General features: G+C 42.4%; 1 protein-coding gene across 33 annotated transcripts; it reads right to left on the reverse strand.

Moving 5' to 3' along the window:
• Positions 1–977: 977 nt before the first annotated feature.
• Positions 978–18,401, reverse strand: LOC125539328 (uncharacterized). 33 transcript variants are annotated; one of them, XR_015617207.1, is made up of 11 exons: positions 15,742–16,393; positions 15,562–15,663; positions 15,322–15,445; positions 14,784–14,962; positions 11,676–14,623; positions 9,912–10,090; positions 9,784–9,827; positions 3,359–8,779; positions 1,988–2,098; positions 1,846–1,912; positions 978–1,550 (listed from the first exon to the last, which is right to left on the reverse strand). XR_015617207.1 is itself a non-coding variant. In XM_087544661.1 (11 exons), the coding sequence occupies exons 1-5, from the start codon at positions 17,593–17,595 to the stop codon at positions 16,226–16,228; spliced, it is 354 nt and encodes a 117-aa protein (XP_087400787.1). In that variant the 5' UTR covers positions 17,596–18,401; the 3' UTR covers positions 8,703–8,779; positions 9,784–9,827; positions 9,912–10,090; positions 11,676–15,445; positions 15,562–15,663; positions 15,742–15,816; positions 16,130–16,225. The 33 variants fall into 33 exon arrangements, 15 of the variants coding, with proteins under 15 accessions (XP_087400772.1, XP_087400787.1, XP_087400782.1 ...); XR_015617204.1 differs by having other exon boundaries at positions 11,676–14,210; positions 14,492–14,623; positions 14,784–15,445; XR_015617197.1 differs by having other exon boundaries at positions 11,676–13,965; positions 14,046–14,210; positions 14,492–15,445.
• Positions 18,402–23,125: the final 4,724 nt, after the last annotated feature.

Here is a 23,125-nt window from a genome sequence, read left to right on the forward strand (position 1 = left end):
ATCGCGGCAGGGAGCTCCTATATGTCGTACCCCGCATAGGGACGGCTCTTGACTGGGTCGGTCCATTAATCGCTAGAACAACGAAAAATTCAATGAAAAAAGTGAGCGCCCGTGTGGGATCAAACCCTGTAAGGGCTCGTCGTTCACAAGATGAGTTGATGAGCTTCGATATTAACTAGATGACCTGGTTGCGCCAATGGCGCAAAAAGCGAGTTAGAAGCGATGTTAGTAGTGAGTAAGTAGGAGATGTAGATGGAAGATAATGCAATGTGGATTGTATTACAAATAGTAGGATGACTTAAATTGATTTTCAGACCAAAAGAAGAATGTTTAGAAGAGGAGGTAAGCAATTTTGGATATGATGGCGGATACAATAATAGTGTTGGATTTCAGGAAGTATTAATTTCCCTTTTAGGTCTTCTGGGATATTGATTTACGATCATATATAGGGCAATGTAAATGGGTTCCTTTGGTCACAGAAGCAGAAAGCTTTTCCCTAAATATATGTAAAAATTGCATTATATATATAGGGTCACGCTATTCGTCACCCTGGGTGAGGAATAATTATTCTTCACCCCCCTCTATTTTATCATCAATGCACCGTAATTTTACGTTCTGTAAGTTTTGTCTTATTTCCGACGCAAAAAGGGACCTTAAGAAAAAAAATATAATCGCCATAAAAAATATTTTATGTTATGTAAAATTACAAACATAAAAACATAGTCTAAAATACACATAAACTGCAAATGTTCTTGTCTTATGACCTATATTTTTATTTTCTTATGTCAAATTTTACGTAGTGAATCAATAGGAATGTAACTATTTGAATTCGAAATGTAATTTAATTATCAACTGATCGTAAGATTACCTCGGATGAAGAATAACTTATTCTGCACCCTGGGTGATGAATAGTAACACTATATATATATATATATATATATATATATATATATATACATATATTACACGGATCTAACAAAGCATCATGGATTCCAAATTTATACATACCAGAGAGTAGTGCCAAAAGCAAACATGTTCTTAGGGTGAAGCTATACACAAAGAACTTCATAGGCTAATTACGTAGTTTAGTAGACTGAACACGATGCTCAGAGGGCATGCACGGTGAGACGCAAGCGCTTGTAGTTGTGCTTGAAGGCGAAGGCATATATTTCTCGTTCCTTCATATTAGCTGTGGGGGAGAAGCCTGCCCAGCCTCTGGTAATTGTTGCCCTGTTATCGACTCCTTTGATTAGATGGGCTTTGATGCAGGGATTTCCATCTCTAGATTTTATTGGCAAGTCATACAACGGCGGAGATATTTCTGGGTAAAACTGATCGAGAAATACTGCAAATGAAAGGTAACAACACTGAGAAAAGAAATATTGGAAATGAAAGGTAACAACACTGAGAAAAGAAACATTGGAAATGAAAGGTAACAACACTAAGAAGAATTGTATATATAATTGCAGGTGATGTGTATAGGGTCTTGGCATTCTTTGAGTGGCAAACGTGTGAGCCGCTTCATGTATAGCCTCACTTTGTTTCCCCATCTGCAGTGACCATTAAAGCTTAGAAAGTAGATAGTGTCGGGTGCCCGTATTCAATGGTATATAAAATGGTTGGTGTAAGCATATGCATGTACTGGTATTAGTAGAGCAAATGAACACATTGTTTGATCGTACGGGTTGTGTAGGCCTTGTTTTCAGCCTTCTTCAGTTTTATGTATTTAGTTGTAGGTGTTGTATGATGATAATCATGAAGAGGGTTTCAAAGATTAGTATGAATAGGAAGGCAAATAAAATTAGGTATAATGGCATGACAATGGTAATGGTAGACGATTTGTACCATGTGATGTATGCTCCTTTTTCTTTTTTTCTTGGCTTTCATGCAACGATGCGAAGGTCCTACATAGCTATAAACAGTAAGAGGTTTAAAGATGAGTATAAGCAGTAGGTTTTAAAAAGTAAATCTGTCGTGGTGTGCTTACCAGCATCATACTGATGTTGATAACAGTTGGTTTGTAGGTTGCGTTGTTAGGCTGAGGAAGCGATTCGGAAGACCCGCTATCATCACCACTGCCAGTAACATTATAGTTTTTCTGCAAGGAAATGTCGCAGTTGTTATTCTGGTTAACTACGGCCTTTCTTAATGCTATGTAATAGTCCTTGACATAAAGACAACTCAAATCAAAAGAAAGCCGGGTAAATACTTTCAAAGCATCCAGATGGTGTGCACAAGGACATCAATACAAAAAGTGATATAAAATATTAAGAAATTGTAGGTTCATTTATGTTATTCCAAGCCAAAATGTCCCAGCCAAAGAGTAGTTGTACCAGCAGAATAAACATACCAGGTTTTTTCTGGAACAAAGCAGTAAAGCGCCCATGGCCAGGAAGCCACAAGAACAAACGGTCGAACACAGTATCACTATTCCTACAGTCGCTATTGCTACAATAGAATGAGAAAATATTTCTTAATATTCTTTCTTTCAATGAAAAAACATGATGTTTGCAATAAGATGAAACGATGATAAATTAGTTGTAGCCCAATTGAGCATAGAGATTCATGCATTAGAGGATAGTGGGTTCAGAGATATTGTGTAGTTTCCAGACGAGCAGGCAGCCGACAACGTGTCCGGTTGTACCTCCTCGGTGAATCCAGCATTGGGCAGGTTGTCAATGGACGCCCTTGGCATATGCTGTTGGTGGCCTCGACCTCAAAAGTCCAGTGCATTCACCTGTGTCTAGAGAGACACGACATTGCCAGGCAAATGCAACATCGTGTAGGAACCAAAGGCATGACAGGGAAAGTTCAGCAGACCTCATGCTATAACGTCAGCTAAGCGACTTTCTACTGAGGAACAAAACTACAAAGTGGTGTTGTAACAACCTGGGTTCTGGTACTGTGGTCGAAATGAATCAGCAAGGATCCAATCGGAAGCTAACATTCTTTATAAGTTCTGGTACTGACCACACAAAAAAACTGGAAATTTTACTTATGCGCAGTATAGTGCCTGGCCATCAGAATTACCGAAACCAAACATTATGCATATTGAAATAACTAAATTTAGTTTTTCATACAATCCATGAGATTATTCCATTCTGAAACAAGTGAAAATTTGCGGAACACCTCTTTTAGTGAAGAAGCACACTCAAAGTCACTATCCAACCCTGATTACAAATAAATAAAATGAAAGGACAACTAACAAAAATGTTTGCAACAAAAGTATTCCGTTAACATGGGTCATTAGTAAAGTACCGGGGTTGTTGGGGAACATAGTAATTTCAAAAAAATTCCTACGCACACACAAGATCATGGTGATGCATAGCAACGAGAGGGAAGAGTGTTGTCTACGTACCCTCGTAGACCGGAAGCGGAAGCGTTAGCACAACGCGGTTGATGTAGTCGTACGTCTTCACGGCCCGACCGATCAAGCACCGAAACTACGGCACCTCCGAGTTCTAGCACACGTTCAGCTCGATGACGATCCCCGGACTCCGATCCAGCAAAGTGTCGGGGATGAGTTCCGTCAGCACGACGGCGTGGTGACGATCTTGATGTTTTACCGTCGCAGGGCTTCGCCTAAGCACCGCTACAATATTATCGAGGACTATGGTGGAGGGGGGCACCGCACACGGCTAAGAGATCAATGATCAACTGCTGTCTATGGGATGCCCCCCTGCCCCCGTATATAAAAGAGTGGAGGAGGGGGCCGGCCAAGGAGGGTGGCGCGCCCTAGGGGGGAGTCCAACTCCCACCGGGAGTAGGACTCCCCTTTTTCCTATTAGGAGTAGGAGAGGGAAGGAAGAGGAAGGAGGGAGGAAGGAAAGGGGGGGCCGGCCCCCTTCCCAATTCGGATTGGGCTTGGGGGAGGGGCCCTCCTTGCTCCTTTCCCCTCCTTTCCACTAAGGCCCAATAAGGCCCATATACCTCCCGGGGGGTTCCGATAACCTCCCGGTGATCCGGTATTGTCCTAATCTCACCCGGAACCTTTCCGATGTCCAAATACAGTCGTCCAATATATCGATCTTTATGTCTCGACCATTTCGAGACTCCTCGTCAAGTCCATGATCACATCCGGGACTCCGAACAACCTTCGGTACATCAAAATATATAAACTCATAATGAAACTGTCATCGTAACGTTAAGCGTGCGGACCCTACGGGTTCGAGAACAATGTAGACATGACCGAGACACGTCTCCGGTCAATAACCAATAGCGGAACCTAGATGCTCATATTGGCTCCTACATATTCTATGAAGATCTTTTAGGTCAGACCGCATAACAACATACGTTTGTTCCCTTTGTCATCGGTATGTTACTTGACCAAGATTCGATCGTCGGTATCTCAATACCTAGTTCAATCTCGTTACCGGCAAGTCTCTTTACTCATTCTGTAATACATCATCTTGCAACTAACTTATTAGTTGCATTGCTTGCAAGGCTTAAGTGATGTGCATTATCGAGAGGTCCCAGAGATACCTCTCCGACAATCGAAGTGACAAATCCTAATCTCGAAATACGCCAACCCAACATGTACCTTTGGAGACACCTGTAGAGCACCTTTATAATCACCCAGTTACGTTGTGACGTTTGGTAGCACACAAAGTGTTCCTCCGGTAAACGGGAGTTGCATAATCTCATAGTCATAGGAACATGTATAAGTCATGAAGAAAGCAATAGCAACATACTAAACGATCGGGTGCTAAGCTAATGGAATGGGTCATGTCAATCACATCATTCTCCTAATGATGTGATCCCGTTAATCAAATGACAACTCATGTCTATGGTTAGGAAACATAACCATCTTCGATTAACGAGCTAGTCAAGTAGAGGCATACTAGTGACACTTTGTTTGTCTATGTATTCACACAAGTATTATGTTTCCGGTTAATACAATTCTAGCATGAATAATAAACATTTATCATGATATAAGGAAATAAATAATAACTTTATTATTGCCTCTAGGGTATATTTCCTTCAGGGGTATCATGTATTCCTTGGCCTCTGCGACGGTGAGCACCTGCTAAAGCAGAGTAGAGCATGTGCCAGATAGCTTAGTTTTCTAAGCACAAGAAGAGTAATATGCCTTCTGGAAAGAAATAGTTTTAGCATAAAGGGAGATTGAACAAGCAAGTTGCAAGATCACATTCTTCACATGGAGATTAAAGGTGCCAAAGAATGCATCTAATATTCACAGAGGACTAAGCTTTGCTAACAAATTCATTATGGAGAGTATTTTCATCTAAAATGATCTACTATATATAGCTCAGTTTTTGGCAGATATAGCAGCGTCGTGGTATTACATGGAATCCACTGCAAAAGGCTTCACTACTTTTCTATCAAGATTTTTCATGAAGTAATATGTATGTCCTTTTTAGATGGTACTGCTACATGTAGCATCATACTCTAATACTGAGTGGTTAACCTGCTTCTTTTCTCCAAATATACAATTGCACTATTAGCGGTAGCACTGCCTGATATATGTCACTTTTCTGTAACCCCTAAAGACTGAATCGATGATCAATGCATAAAAATCCTGTTCTGAGCAATACAAAATCATGACTATGGTCTGTTCTGCATACATATATAGTGCATGCTACTGATACTTATCATAGTGGATGTATGTATTTCTTTCAGGTAATTTTTTCTCTTGCAACTGCATACACATACAGCGCATGCCACTGATATTTATTATAGTGGCTCTACCTATTTCTTTCAAGTAATTTTCTTGCCTTACTAAATCTACATATCCTCACAAAATTGCTCGAGTGCATTGAACCTGAATCTAACTAAATCTACATATAGTGATAAAATTGCTCGAGTGCACTGAACCTGAGTCTTGCTAAATCTACATATCCTGACAAAATTGCTCGAGTCCACCGTGAAAGATCGTGGATGTCGCCTAGAGGGGGGGGTGAATAGGCGTTTTAAAATGATTATGATTTAGGCTTGAACAAATGCGGAATAAACCTAGCGGTTAATTTGTCAAGCACAAAACCTAAAGCAACTAGGCTCACCTATGTGCACCAACAACTTATGCTAAGCAAGATAAGCAACTATGTGATAGCAAGATATATGACAAGAAACAATATGGCTATCACAAAGTAAAGTGCATAAGTAAAGAGTTCGGGTAAGAGATAACCGAGGCACGCGGAGCCGACGATGTATCCCGAAGTTCACACCCTTGCGGATGCTAATCTCCGTTTGGAGCGGTGTGGAGGCACAATGCTCCCCAAGAAGCCACTAGGGCAACCGTAATCTCTTCACGCCCTCGCACAATGCAAGATGCCGTGATTCCACTAAGGGACCCTTGAGGGTGGTCACCGAACCCGTACAAATGGCAACCCTTGGGGGCGATCACCGAACCCGTACACTTTGGCAACCCTTGGGGGCGGTCACCGGTACCCGTCAAATTGCTCGGGGCGATCTCCACAACCTAATTGGAGACCCCGACGATTGCCCGGAGCTTTACACCACAATGATTGAGCTCCGAACAACACCAACCGTCTAGGGCGCCAAGGCACCCAAGAGGAACAAGCTCTAGGGTGTCCAAACACCCAAGAGTAATAAGCTTCTCAAATTTCACTTCCACGTATCACAGTGGAGAACTCAAACCGATGCACCAAATGCAATGGCAAGGGCACACGGAGTGCCCAAGTCCTTCTCTCTCAAATCCCACCGGAGCAACTAATGCTAGGGAGGAAAATGAGAGGAAGAACAAGGAGAACACCAAGAACTCCAAGATCTAGATCCAAGGGGTTCCCCTCACATAGAGGAGAAAGTGATTGGTGGAAATGTGGATCTAGATCTTCTCTCTCTTTTCCCTCAAAAACTAGCAAGAATCCATGGAGGGATTGAGAGTTAGCAAGCTCAAAGAAGGTCAACAATAGGGGCAAAAACGAGCTCAAGAGATAGAGAACCATTGGGGAAGAAGGCCCCCTTAAATAGGCCCCCACGAATCTGCCCGTTATGTATAGAACAACATAGGAGCGGTACAACCTCTATGAGCACCGGTACAATCGGTAACAGGCAATAAGCGGTACAACCGACCCACAACCGCCCAACAACCGCACCACAACAGAGGCCAGTCCGGTGGTAGAGCGGTATATGACCGATACAACCTCCGGACCAATTCTGGAGCGGTACAACCGCTCCAAACACCGGTTGTACCGGTCAAGCGGTACAACCTCTCCATGGGGCGGTACAACCTCACTGTGTAAAACAGGCAATATCAAAACAGCCACAACTTACGCATACGAGCTCCGAATTCAACGAAACCAAGTTTGTTGGAAAGCTAATGACAAGGGCTAACACAATCTTGAGAGAAATATCAATAAGAAGCAAATGAGAAAAGGACCATAATAAAATGGTGAGAACCCTTCCTCGGATAAGACCGGTAAAACCTCCAACACCGAAAACATCATAGAAGATGCATGCGAACTCCATTTTCGATGAACTCAAGCTTGTCATAAAGATGACCATAAGCTCTAAGACTCACAAATGAAACCAAACAAGAACCAAGAAAGATGATGCAAGGATGCAATGGTTTGAGCTCTCGACTAATGATACGATCAAGCTACTCCCTAGAGAGCCCCCCTTGATAGTACGGCAATCGATCCTACAACCCGGTCTCCCAACTACCACTATGAGACCGGTAAAATATAAAACCTATCAAGGGCAAACCTTTGCCTTGCACATAGTCCACTTGAGTTAGATGATGACGATCTTGACTTTCTCAAGTTGGACCACCTTTCTTGATTGTGTTGGCTCGATGAAGACTAATTGATTGCTCCCCCATACTCCACTATGGGTGAGCCACTCTTTGGCACATCTTCACAATTCCATTGACACCACAATGGACAGCAAGCTTCAAGCTTGATTGCTCCCCCATAATCCATTATGGGTGAGCCACTCTTCGAGTTGCTCCACTTGAACTTGCACACTGCAAACTTGATGACGATCACCACTTGATGTCATCCTCCATGGGTTGTATGAGATCTTCCTCTTGACGCAAGACCATGGAAACATACCTAACCCCACAAAGAACTTTCACGTAGACCATGGGTTAGTACACAAAGCGTAATGGACAATGCTTACCGTACCATGGGATCACTTGATCCCTCTCGGTACTTCTTCTACGCTTTGTGAGTTTATCAACTTGATTCACTCTTGACTTAGTCTTGATCAACATTGAATCTTTCCAACTCTCATTTGGATGATGTCTTGAAGGTAACCATGAATGATCACACAATCTTCTTCTTCAAGACATGCTTGCAATAAGCTCAACTCACACATGACCAATCTTTGGATAATTCCTTAAAAAGCACTTTGGCCATCTCAACTCACACATGACCAATCTTTGGATAATTCCTTGAAAAGCACTTTGGCCATCTCATAAACTCTTTGAAACCAACACATGGACTTCAAGACAATCCTATGGACAAATCCTTCAAATATAACTCAAGGCAACCGTTAGTCCATAGAGATTGTCATCAATTACCAAAACCACACATGGGGGCACGGCATGTCCTTTCACACCGAGCATGGCAAATTGTATAAATAAAATAAGTAGTATAAGAAACCAAAACACAAAAGTAAAGCATGCAGGCAATACCCAGTTAGTCACCAGAATAAAACAATAAGTAATCAACAGAAACAAAAGAAGAAAAACTAAAAACACATATGCATAGAACACTAACCTTAATAGCAAGACGGGGAACCACCGAGGTAACAGAGCGGCAGACGACAAAGAAAGTGAAGGGAACCACAACATGACCTATAAAACAAAAGGAACCAGGGACCTACATGAGAGGCAGGTCCAAAGAGCAAGCACAAACCTCGCTAGGAAATACAGCAGCCGAGAAGCTGAGCAAAGGATACAAAAAACAAAAAGAACAAAGTCATCATGCTTCAGATAAGCACATAGATGACGATATGAATAAACGGCCAAAAAAGGACCTACTGGACACTGAAATAATGGCTCATTTTATTGGAGTGTCCACTAATTTGCATGTATTAATGAGCAACAAGAACCATTATGTGGACATATAATAGGAAGTGGTGCTGCGTCGGATTCTAAAGAACACACTAAAGCAACAGAAAGAGATGGCCCACTAAATTCCGAAGCACACATATCAAAGCAGCAAGCATTGGTCTATGCACACGCAAGCGATAATGCCTATTACACTGGATTCTGCAGCAAGCATCATTAGCAAGACAGGAACAAAATTTGGGCACATCCTACTTGTAAGGATATGCCCGGAAAGGATCACGCAACAAGAAAATCACCAGCACAAGCATAAGGAAAGACGGCCTAATGCACAATGCAACCATGGATCAAGTAACTTTCATATGTCAACGAGCTGCAACCATGAATCAATTAACTTGCATGTGTCAATGAGCAACAAGAGTAAATCCGTACAAGTGCAAATAGCAGGATGTGGCTTGGTAGATCACAAAGTACACATATATAAGCAGCAGCAACTGGATTGCCCTTACACAAACAAGGAGCAACAAACAGCAAGGATTGTAGAAGAACGGTCAAAAGCTATAACCTGCCCATGCAAGACAGGGTACTGAAAATCAAGTAAACTGCACAAGCATGGACCTGAACCTAAATGAATATACGCCTCCGAAAGCAGCAAGCAGGAACAAAAGAACCGAAGCAATCATAAGCAAGAAAGGATGTGCTTTTTTTCAACAAGATCGGAAGGATAACCCCACAAGCAGCAGGATAGGCACACACAACTAATAAAGCAATCCAAGGAAAGCACGACTAACCTTGCTAGCCAACAACACAGACGGTCAACGAACAAGCAAAAGACCTGGACAGGTAACGAAACGAGAAACAAAGCCATGTCAGTTCACATGCATTTCGTCAAACAGGACACGAGCAAGGAAGAACTCACCTTCTCGAGCAGCAAGGCGAAGGACGAACAACAGAGAGACTGACCCTGCACAAACAACGGAAGGAGGAGACTACCAATTCAACTACCATCGGCCACTCTTGCTCTCCAATTGGACTATCTGGCACTTGTGTTGAGACACCGAAGTTCAACATGCCGAGAAAAGTCTCGTCGCACTCCATCTGCAGAAAATTCGACACAAGTTTCATATAGCACCACATCATATAGCCTACCTAGAAGCACCAATATCAAAGGAAAATCTTTATATAAGTAGCAGTAGCAACATCAGTAGCACTGAACATATTTAGCAGTACACCATTTGAATAAATTTAGCTCGGTAGCACTGAACATATTCAATTAACCACCTAGCCTGAACATATCTAGCGACAGAGACCCCAAAGGCCATCCCAGTCCAGCGACAGAGATCCCATAGGCCATCACCATGCTCCCCGTCCCTGCTGCGCGGCGACTCCTGCTGGAGTCCATCCGCGGCAACCCCGAGCACGAGCTCCCGAGGGTCCAGCTGCTCCAGGACACAATTTTGGGTCAAATTAGAAAACCCCATCCATCTCCCCATGAACTGCAAGAACTTGCAGAAGGGTTGGCGAGTATCAAACCAATCCATTCGAAGAACCTACGAACGCGCCATATGCTACAGCCAAGAACCCATTCCCCTCATGAACTGGGCACCGCACCTGACCAGACAGCCAAGAACTCATATCTCCGATAGACTGGGCGCAAGAAAGAGGCCAAGAAGGACATAGAGAACACCCACCAAATTTCACCAACCGAACCGAGATGCTAGAGGACGATGGGCACGGACGAGAAGGTAAAGGGGATTACAGAGAGAAACTCACGGGCGTGTCGGCTGGTGTGCGTGGCTGCTGCTCTACTCCTCCTGCCGAGTCCGGATCAAGGTCATGCTCCTCGGCTTCGGCTCGAGCTCCTCCTGCTGAGGCCAGGTCAAGGCCGACGGGCGCCTGCAGAGCGCAGGGCGGGGGCGGCTGGCTGCGCCCGTGCCCCCCGGCGTCCCGCCGAGTCACCCCTCGGCTCAAGCTCAAGCTAGGTGGCCACGGTGAAGAGGTGGAGAAGGGGGCTCAGAGGCCGCTGGTGCGGCGGCGGCAAGAGAGAGCAGGCAGACGAGGCCGAGGAGGCGGCGGCAGGAGAGGAGGTGGCTGCGAGGGCGCGGGCGCAGGCGGTGGCAGTGGAGGAGGCAGACGAGGCCGAGGCGGCGGCGGCGGCAGGAGAGGAGGCGGACGAGGCCGAGGCGGCGGTGACGCCAGGAGAGGAGGCGGCTGCGGGGGCGCGGGCTAGGTCTGGTTATTTTTGCCTCTTCTCACTGCCGCTTCCTCTTTTCTTTGTGCCCCCACGCTGCCAGCTTATCGTTTCTCTCCACACTATAGCGAATAAAAGGAGACGTGTCCAGTGCCGCTAGTTGGGCACACTGACTCATTCTTTATATGTTTTCTCTCCATACTATAGCGAATAAAAGGAGACGTGTCCAGTGCCGCTAGTTGGGCACACTGGCTCATCCTTTATATGTTCAACTAGATGATCCGGTTGCGCCAATTGCGCAAGAAGCGAATTAGAAAGAATGTTATTAGTGAGTAAGTAGGAGGTGTAACTGGAAATATAATGCAATGTGGATTGTATTACGTCATGTATTAACCACAAATCATGAAATCAATACCAGAGAACCAAATAATGTCACCACCTCTGTACTAACAATCAACATTTTAGCATAAGGAGTATCACAGGAGTGTTTACTTGCACATCAGGAGTATCACAATTACAACTAAAGAGGCATAGTCCTCACTGCTGTCCCTGAGCCCTTCACAAGGAGAGTCTCAAGCCTCGCAACTTCTTCCTCCAGCTCTGCACATGACCCTCAGTTACAAATCTCATCCCTCAGCTATGATTATTTTAAGATGAAATCAACATGCTATTTCTCTCACATGGAACATGTTCAAAATTTACTCAGTCTCACTAATCTTTCAGCTACAAAGGCGGAAAGAATAATGGCATGATCAATAACTGAAAAAACTGGAACAATAACGCTTGTAGCATTAAAAAACCGAAAGTGAATTGAGGACAACAGAACAATTATTTACAACAACGGCAAGCTTGGCTGATGCAAAATGATCACTCTAAAACTATATCTTTAGAACCAAATTAAAAAGGAACAAAATAATCTAATATTCCCTCCTTCAAAAATAACTGTCTCAACTTTGTACAAAAACATCATGTATCTTTAGGACCAATTTTTACACCATGGCACCACAAATCAAGAATAGACATATCAGATTGCAACGTATTCATGATCAGTTACCAATGATGTCACACCAAGGATTTGCACATATAACCTGAAATAACTGCAGCTAGCTTGAAGTCTGAAATCTACCGAGTGACAGACAAAAGCAATACCACCAAACCTTATTCTTATTGGACGAGCACAAGATTTATGAGAAGATAACACATAAAAAAATCCTATTTGGTTTCTGGATGCATGCACTTTCTGGATTGTGCACATCAAAGCATGGAAGAACATTCCTAGGAGAGCCATTGTAGCACAACGAAGTAAACCAAAAATCAAAAAAGAGAAGTGAATTTGTATCATGCAATTTAGCAATGCATCAGCCCATATCACCATTTATTTTTCAGAGACCAAAGAAAATGACAGAAGTTTCCCTATTCTTTCCTGCACCTTTCTACCTACGAGCGCCACATAGACTGTTTCCACTTGGCGTCAGGTTGGACACAGCAATCCTCGGCGCGAGCTGCAGAAGAACCACACACGCACATAGTCAGGCCAGGAGACACAAACACGGGCGCCGTGAGGGGGGAACGGAACGGACCGGAAGGGGAGAGACAGATCGAAAGAGGGAACGTACAGAGGCATAGTCAGGCTGGGAGACGTGGAGGGCTTTCTCCTTCCTAGTAGTTCTTGAGGGTTTCTCATTCCTAGAGATTTGCATACATGGACAACATACCCATGCCCTTCGTTTGGTGGGCATGTTTTTTTTTCAAAAATTGTGTTGCTGGTGCTCTCAAATAATTAAATGGATTAGTTTGAAATTCCAAATCAATCTAATGAAACTCCCAAATATATCTATAAATATTCCAATTTACCGAAGCTTAGCTTTGAGCCATAGGTTTTACATAACATTTTAGTAAATGTTCTTTTACAAAACTTCCATAGTATACATGACTTAAAAAATAGCTTGAACCGACAATAAGTTTTCAGCCCAACATAAAGAAACACACAAAAAGTACTATGAGATCATATTGATGTATAGGTTAATAAATAAAGAATCATCTACTCAAAAGGAAAAACATGGCATCATTATATGGATGTGAAAAGCGTAGATAGGATATGTATGTTAGTTAGCGAGTCTTGAAGGTGACCTAGTAAATACCAAAAGGCATATGCAGAAACAACTCAAAAAATTTCTTTTAGTAAATTATGTTTGGATGCAGATCGACACTTTGGGTGAGCGTGTTCCGGTAATCAACTGCAACACACCGAGTCAAAAATCATGAACTGAGAAGTAGGTGATCTAAAATGCATTTGTTTAAACTAAGCCAGCAAGAATAACATATTATATTTTAATCTGGATCCTTCATGTAAAGAAATAACATAAAAAGAATCAAGAATTTCTCAATTTATTCAACAAAGAGCAGTGAAAGTGAAACATAGCAGGCACACCAAATAAATCTGGGCACATATAGAAACATTCCTAACATTCTCACACATAAAAAAGCAGCTAATCACTCGTTGCGCCGATGGTACAAAGGGCGACAGCAAACCAAGCATTCAAATCATGCACGTAAAATTTGTTTAAGGACTGATAATAAAGTATAAAGAAATAGATACTTAGGTAGCATGTTAATACACAGTGATATATGTTACAGTGCATGCTAGCATGATAGCCCAAAACAAAGTTGTCAGCAGTTCATGATAGGAAAGCAAAGCTATACAGGTATTCTGAACTATGATTGGACTTGGTCTAGTGGGGTTTGTATAAACAGCATGCCCAGCATTTACAAAAGCATTAGCCTACAAAATAAAAAAGCTATCAGAATACTTAAACCTTGTGAATCACTTGTGTGATAGTGACATAGTAGAAAAATGCATACAGGAGATGGCCCCATTCTAAGCGTCATCATTGTCCGTCCAAGCTCAAAAAGCATAGCCCCCAGATGTTGTATCGCTACTCCCAACTCTGTCGACTCATTCTGGATCTGGCTTCACACAGATGTATCACAAGTGGCAGCATCTCTCTGAATACATTGTGCGAGATGCTGAAATAGGAATCAGGTGAATGGAGGTAAGTCTACACAAAAGTACCACTTAGCTCTTCCGTTGTCTAATAAATTATTTGAGAGTAAAAAATAATTTAGAAGACACAAAGCTACATCATAGCACTACATAATCAGTTGCCGAAAAACAAAGCATGAAATTCTAACAGTAGAAAAGCATCAACAGTCCTATGAGCATTGTGTTCAGAGAGTAAGATGTGTTACCAGGAAAAAACACATAAAACTGAAAGAGGCATGGTTGTATATAGATAGATCGATACAACCTTGTACAGTCGGTCTTCGGGCAAGCATCGCTTGCAGGTTCACTTCAATTACAGTGCCTCACATGAAACCAACGATGAAAAGTCTACCATCAACTGCTAAGCTATCCAGATTGCCTTGGAGATAAGATATGCCTACGTTGTACAGAATGACAACAAGGTTTGGTAGAGCTATTCCACATATTACAGTTAGAATGTATATGAAATTGACGGGTATAACTTGGTAAAGCGAAATAATTTTATTTTACTTTTGCATCAGGGCATCAAGCGTCACAAGAGGATGGCAGGATAATACCATTTCCATTAGTTTCTTCTTCGATACGTGCTACAAAGGTTTTGTAGTTTCTGCATATGTCCACACCTTAAACGTCGCAAGCAGTTAGTTTCTCTTTGGCTTTCTAGAGCGGCATAACAGAGTTGCTTTCGGAAAACATCTTTGTACCATATATACTGTATCTATCTGAACCAATAAACCTGCAGTGAGAAAAAACCTTGATTCCAAGGCGCTTTGCAATCTGTATAGCAAATGTGCTAGTTCCGCTTGATCCACTGTGGATCTGCATACGACTGGAGATAGGTCGACATGAAAAAAAAACATAGGCATGAAAATTCCGTTCCAGTTCAATTCTCACAACACCAAATTGCGCACCTCTTTTTGCATACAAGTGATTACTAAATCATTCCATACTCCATTCGAGTAGCACTATTCAATACTTTGTTGTTTATCAGTTAGTCAGAGCATGTCAATTTGGTGATGACTAAGGAAGATTCACGTTCTGCAATCCTAACAAACAAATTAGCCAGAGAGATTTTCTTAAAGGGAAGGGATTCACCTGGGGAGATGGCTGGTCATGAAGCGTGCAGGACACCTTGGGCAAGCCGGCGGCATCGGTCAGCGACACCCTCTCTGACACCGGGAGCAACAGCCTCGCCGGCACCACAACCTTCTCCGTGTACCTGCGTAAGCAACGAGAGCAGCTGCATGACCTCAAGCCAATACAAAATATTCAAGAAATCAATCAATCAGTACACAATATTCTCTTAGTTGTCCCAATCAATCAGGAATTGTGTACCTTTTGAACAGTTGTAGGAAAATCCTCTTCTAGCCACTTTGTATCTTTGATGACTTCTTTTACTGGCCTCCCATTAATTTTGGCATTCAAGAAATTAGGAACCTACTCAAGTGGAAATTATCAAATCAGTACTCCAAAGCACTACCAATAGAGTAGCCATGTTTGTAATCATATCTTCACCTGAGTTGTTGAATGGTTTCCCCAAATAGTCATATTTGTCACTCTGTCATAAAACACACCAGCTTTTAATGCTAGCTGCAAAAACATTGTGAATGACAGATTAGTCTTGTCATTTGTTGAAATAAAATAACTGAAACATATCAGAAATAATTAAGATTCATTGAGAGTATAACACAGCAAGAAAATGGCAGTGCCTGGTCCTTCCAATTGTAAACAGGTCTACTGTTTTTTTTACCGATGACACAAGTCATAAGTTTCTTTTGCAGCTAGATGAACATACACAAGTTTTCTGATGGCCTACATATGACAACAAATTTAACATATGGCAGAAAAATTAACATTATGACCAAGGCAGAATAAAAGGACTGGAACTTGTAGTTTTGGGAACCTGGCTGGCAAAGACTAATGCAAACTTTATCCATGCCTGCAGGATAAAGTTGGCAGTGGATAAATTCAAGAGATAACAGAGTCTTTGCATGGCAGCTCAGAAGCAGGTATACACCATTAACCTGTCCGTGGAAATTGATAAGCGTATGATTATTTGAAACAAGTGTATGATCATGGGTCATATAGCTGACACAAATTTGATTTTGCAAAAATGGAGGGATATTAGGAGATAAGTTTCAGTTTTTTTGTCACACCTAACCTTCTAATTCAGCCTGAGCAAGAGCAGAGCATGAGAGACCTTGAAGAGTCGGAGAGGAGCAGCACTCTTGTCCTGTAGGTGGTGCTGACCTCCATTTCCAGATCCAGCAATCTCCTCTCTCGTCTCCTCACTGAAGAAACCAACATGGCCATGTAAATGCTTCAGTTTTTGAGAATCAGTGCACATGAACTGCACATGTTCGCTTGCATACTGAAACTGAACAAAAGGGAGGGTGCTACCTGCAGCAGGGAAGGGAGCAAGGACCTTGTGCGGTGCATTGTGCGGGACATAAGGGTATTGAATATTGTGCTGAAATATGGAACATTGGATAATCTGATGTTAACATTGCACAGCAAAGAGGAACCAGCACAGTTTTAGTGGTACAACACTGAATTTCTACTTCTGAATATTGACAGTACAATATACTCAGAAGTATAATTTCTTCTACTGAATATTGACAGTACACCAGTATTCAGTTTATATAAACAACAATATATTCTCTGAAGTTTTAGTTGCTTTCTTCAGACAATCTTACCCGATGCAGTCAAAATTTTCAGTTTTGACAAGTCTTGCGATAATTCTAGCAAATTAATTGTCAAGATTGATGGCACTGCTTACCATCTCTCTCAGGAGCACATTGTCTTCTGCTTCCTTTGCAGTTTTTTCAAATATACCCACCGGCATTGACGAACAGGACACATTCATCTTCATGAGAGCAGGCACTGAAAGGGTAATAAGAAAATGTTCAGACAGAGCTAACAAAAGCATTATAAGATGAAGGTTTCTTAGCAGGGAGCAGTACACAAAAATGAACCTGGATCGGAGGGAACAAAAATGAAGGCTTTTTAGCAGGGAACAAAAACTTCAGTCATAGCGTGTGAAATAACCTAAGAAAGGTTAGCTCTAAACCTAAATCAGGGCCATTTTCAAGCAGGGGAGCAGCCAAGGCTAACTCTGAACCAACTCAAGGATTTGGGGGCTGCACGATTCCTAGTGCTTATCAATCCGAGCCAACTCAAGGATTCCTATCCAGATTCTTATCAATCCGACCTTATGAATCCACTTGTCAACTTACGGACCGCAACAGACTAATCCATGGCAAGACCAGCGAAGGACGGTAACTTGACACGGCGGAGAGCACGACCTGCGCAGCAGTCGGCTCGCCTCAGCCCGGAGACGGCGACGCGCGGCCCGGAGACCAGCATCATGGACTCCGCCTCCAACCCCTGCGGCGCCGGGTTGGTCGGGATCGGGGTTGGCGTTGCAGGCTGGCAGCGCCGCCTCCCAGCCCGCGTTCCAGGCGAAGTCCATGGGTGGCCGACGGATCCGGCGACCCATCGGCTCCTTGGACCGAAAGCACAGCCTTTTCGGTGGCAAGCCGGAGCAGAGTGCGGCAGAGGCGAGAGGAGCAGAGCGTGGCGTCGGCGAGAGCCATCCTCCTGCGTCTTGTGACAAGAACTCTCCGCGCCGTCCACCTACTAGCCTGGGGCGCGGCGGACGAGAAAGGAAGAGGTACGGCAGCACAAGAGCAGGATGGAGCCGGCCGCCTCTGCGTCCCGCGGTCCTCCTGCTGAGGACGACAGTGATAGCGCCATGGACCACCGTGAGGAGAAGACTGGAGCTGCGGCGTCATCCTGCAGGACGTACCCGCGAGCGCCGGCCGGCGTCACGTATCCCGCTTCACCGCGCACCACGGATCTGCTTCTCCGGTGCCGATGCCTCACCACCGCGCACCCCCTTCTCCCATCTCCTCTGCAACGGCTCGCTCCCTCCTCGATCTCACATCCTCTTCTTTGCTGCACCATCATCGATCCACACCTCCCCTGCCTCTGAACTCCGACGCAGGGCTGGGAAGGGGGCTCCTCCGTCGGCTGGGAAGGGCTCTAGATGAGGAGGGCAGGGGAGAGGCGGCGGCTGCGCGGGGGAGGGTGGGGAGTGGAGAGCGGGGGAGGAGGATGGACGCGGGGCTCGAGGAGCACGAGGGATTGGCTGATAGGGTTTCACCCCACGTTCTTCGTCGTCCCCACTGCAGTAAAATTCGCTCACGTACGCAAAATTAAAGCAAAACCACCTAATTCTCTGGACCCCATAGCCAACGAGCCCCACCCGTCACTGACCTATGAAGTTGCTGCTGATGTACAGAAGGACCAACGGTTGACCAAACGCCAGCAGACAAAATCGATCAACAGTAAAAGATCAAACAGACGACGAAGCTCAGCGCGCGCAAGGCCTCCAGAATGGCGGGTTGCGTAGAAGGGTTTATATGTTCAATTAGGAGGATTGTGTTGTGCAACCACTACCATATCTAAACAGCGAAAAAATCACTGAAAACAAATCCACCAATGCGAGGGATCGAACACTGCACCACCCACTTGTCCGGCTCATCATTCACCGCACGAGGTGATGAGCTTCAATATTTAATTATCGAAGGCGGATTATAAGAACTGGAGCAACCACCAAACCTAAAATATTGTTTTCAATTTTGAAATGCCTTTTCTTTTGTTTGTTTCTTTATTGGTTTTTCTTTCCTTTTTCACTTTTTGTACCACTTTTTCTAAAATGAAAATTTTGAAAAGAATTCAAAAAATATTCGCTTTTCTCAACAGACTGTTTGCAATGACATAAACTGTTCGCTTTTCAACATGTTCGGAAATTTAAAAATTATTTGGATTTTCATCAAATGTTCCAATTTTCAAAAAGTGTTTGGAATATCAAAAATTGTTTGCATTTGTTTCCATTTTTTTGAAAAATTGTAAAAAATGTGCATATTTGCAAAACATAGTTCCCAGGTGCCAAAATTGTCCGGTCTTGAGTTTGCGGGAAAGTTCCACGTGGGAACATTTTTTGTCATTCTGAACAATGTTTCTAAAACATGATTTTTTCGAAAAAAAAGGCCAAACAATTTTTGAAAAAGCAAGCTTTTTTTAGTTTATGAACAAAAATTAGAAAACCTGCAAAATTCTTGAGAAACACAAACATCTTTTGAAAAACTAGAGCATTTTTTTAGTTTACGAACAGAATTTTAAGAAAACTAAACAGTTAAAAACACAAACATTTACTTCTGCGAGAGGCACAACCTCTCGGAAAGAGAGAGGAAAACGTGTTTTTTCTTCTTTTGTGAGAGGCATTGATTTACTTCACATGGAGGGGCACAGTTGTGCCTCTCAGAAATAGAAAAATAGTGGGAAAAAGTCATGCTTCCGGCTTTGTTTTTTTTGGGGGGTTTTCATGAAAAAAGTTTCTCAAAATTTATTAATATGGGATCTAGTTTCAAAGATCTCGACACGAGAAATTCAACGGTGAAAACGATTCACGCTTTGAATGCGCGATTTAAGAGGTAAAACATTTGGAATAAATGAATCTTCGAAAAAAAAGAGAAAAAACTCCAAGGTTGCGACACATGCAATAAGCCACCTGTCGAACCTAGGAAGATGTGAGCGACCTTTCCAAGGGGTAACCCTGATTTCAGCCTTTTTGTCCCAAGCCCTGTTTGGCGCCTTAAATGTCACTTAAAGATCACTTGGTAACTAGCGTGCACCTCATCTTCACCTTGGGCTCGGCCCATCTATTTGTTTTTCGTTTTTAATAGCGTAAAATTTGAACCAGCATTGGTTTTGGGGGACCTTCCAACGAACGATTAGATATTTTTTGAACGATTTTCTTTGTTTTTTGTTCAGCACGAGTTTTGCTCCTTTTATTTTTTATCTTCTCTTTATTTTTTTCATCCTTTTACCCTTTTTAAAATGTGTGAATATCAATTTCATGAACTTTTCCCAAATCCTAATTTTTTACAAATTTCCCAAGCTTATTACAAATTTCTAAAATTGTGAAATTTTCAATTTTGTTTACTTTTAAAAACCCACAAACTTTTTTCAAATATGTGAGTTTTTTTCATATCCGCGATATTTTCCAGTTTTTGCAAAAAAAACATCCAATATTTTTTTACTAATCCGCACACTTTTTTTTTCAAATTTGCACTTTCTTTTTCAAAACCATAAGGTTTTAAAATTTTATGAACTATTTCATATATGTGCACTTTTTTGAAATTTATAAATTGTTTCCCGTATTCATGAACATTTTCCAAATTCATATTTTTGCCCAATATATAATATATATGTATATGTTAAAAAATTGAAATTTTCATATACAAGTTTTTTTTAAATATGTAGTCTTTTTCAAATCCATGATTATTTGCCAAAAAAAATGCTAATTTGTTTTCCAACGAATTTTTCCAGGTCATTTTTAGCAAAAGTCAGCCATCAACTGATTCACCTATCAACCCATCGGAGGTCCATTTGCCAACCAGGCGTAGCTGGACCAACCAAGTACGCGCAAGAGGGGGGGGGGGGGGGGGGTGGGAGTGCGGTAATTGGCCTAACTACTTCTTAAGGTGTTGGTTAGGAGCTCTCCATTTTTTGGTAGGATACGTCCCCACGCAAGCACCTATGATAGAGGCCCCTTTAGCGGGCCTCTAGCGGTTCAGCTCGATCGCCTTTCTATTGGAGAAAATTGTTGGTAGAAAAACACATCATGAAAGTTCATTAATTTACCTAGATAGTATGAGAAAAAACAAAAAAAACATACATTTTGGCTTTCTTAAAACACAGGAAAAAAGTTTCCATGCTTGTGTAAAAAGTCACATATATGTTGAAATGTCAACGTTTTGGCGTGTTTAAGATTCATGTATTAAAAAATCATCTTAAAGTACAAAACGAAAAGTTGCCATGTTAAATTGCCTACCCAAATGCTAGATATGCCTTAGTAAAAACACAAAATGGTTGTTATGGTGTGTGTTATGATAAAATTGCCATGCCATGTTCAAATAATTTTCAGTGGTAATAAAACATTACCATAGTTTGCTCAAATAAACAGCAACAACAACAACAACAACAACAACAACAAAGTCTTTAGTCCCAAATAAGTTGGGGTAAGCTAGAGATAAAACCCATCAGATATCGCAACCCATCATGAAAATTAAGAAAAAAAAAGGAAATTTCCATGGCCCGAAAATAAATCTAGGGCGATGGTCTAGTAGGACCGTGGCCTTGATGACTTCTCATTCGCGACAAAAAATGACATGTTGGTTTTGGCGCAAAGGTCACGAGGTTTCACGACAAAATTCGATGTACTTTCTTTAATTTTTAGGGTTGCTTGTACAACTAACTCCTATTTGATGCTTCATGCGCCCTTTAAAGGCAAATTAGTACAACGTGCACACACCCTCCCTGCAGTACAACCTTTAAGGGCCGGCCCATATAAGGCACTAGCGGGAAGCTCTTGTTCCCGGTTCTATGAAGCTTTTGTCTGATTTTTCTTAATTCATGTTTATGTTTTTGGACCTTTTCTTCTTTTCTTTTCCTTTTCCTTTTTATCAAATGTGTGAAACCTTTTTCAAGTAGAAAACCTTTTCAAATCCGTGAACATTTTACAAAATCTGTAACATGTTTCAAATATTTGAACTTTTTTTGAATCCATGAACGCTTTTTTAATTGCATGAATGTTTTTCAAATCCTCATTTTACCCCAATTCTTATGTTTTTTTTAAATCCACGAACTTTTTTCCAAGTCTAAGATTCTATTCACGAAATTGATGAACTTTTTAAAAATCCACAAAGTTTTTTTACAAAATACATGAAGTTCTTGCCAATTCATGAATTTTCTTTCATATTCATGAAGTTTTTCAAATCCAGGTTTTGTGATTTTTTTACAAAAGTCAAATGCTCGACCATCGACCGAATGAACAAAGGACAAGCAACCCGAAGGAAGAGACATGTACCGTGCAACCCTGTATTGGGCCGGCCCAAGCAAGTGGAGCGCAGGGTGGCGCATTGGCGCACAAGGCTGCTAGCGACAAAATCACTAATTGAGGAGTACTCCTTCCAAAGATCAGTTGCACCTCCTTGGGTTGCGACAAGTGGCGTGCTGCATGTGCGCATTTGTCGCAACCTGTGAGTTTTCCCTTTTTCGTAGATTCGTTTATTCAAAATGTTTTATCTCTTAAACCATGAATCCAAATGTTCAATTTTCACCATTGGTTCCTCGCGTTGTGATCTTCAAAACTAGATCTCATGTTAGTTGGTTTTGACGATTTTTTTTTCACGAAAAAACCAGACAAAAAAACCCACACCGGGAGCACATTTTTTTCCCTTTTCGAAAGCCTGCCGCGCCTCTCACAGAAGCAAAACAGTGTCTCTTGCAGAAGGAAAAACGCTTTTTTCATTCGTAAGAGTCACGGGCGTGCCTCTCGTTGAAGGGAAGAACGCGTTTTTTATGTTTCCAAGAGGCACGGTCGTGCCTCTCTTGAAGCAAATATGTGCCTCTTGCGGTAGCAAAAAAAACGAGTTATCCTTTTCCGTTTCTGAGAGGCACGGTCATGCCTTTCGCGGAAGCAAAATCATGCCTCTCACGAAAATAAACCCGTGCCTCTTGCGAAAGAAAAAAAATGTGTTTTTCTGCGCAATTTTTTTGTTGAGAAGCTAAGGAAGACTGGTGGAAAACTGGAAAGGCAAAAAAACCATCTAAAAGCCAAAAATGCGTGCAGAAAATAAAAAATAATCAAAATACGGCGGGAACGCCCAGAGCGTGACACGTGGCAACGGCTCAGAGCATGCTAGCCCACCCCAAGTAACCCTTGGGGAGGCTCCCGAACGAGTGCTCCTCAGTTAGCTGCTCCATGCTAGCAAGGGCAGATCCTGGTGCTTAAGGCGCCCTACATTTTGCTAACGGGCGCCTGAGACCT

Source organism: Triticum urartu, chromosome 2A, assembly GCF_056163025.1.
Source record: "Triticum urartu cultivar PI428250 chromosome 2A, HENAU_Tu73, whole genome shotgun sequence".
Classification (NCBI taxonomy): Eukaryota; Viridiplantae; Streptophyta; class Magnoliopsida; order Poales; family Poaceae; genus Triticum; species Triticum urartu.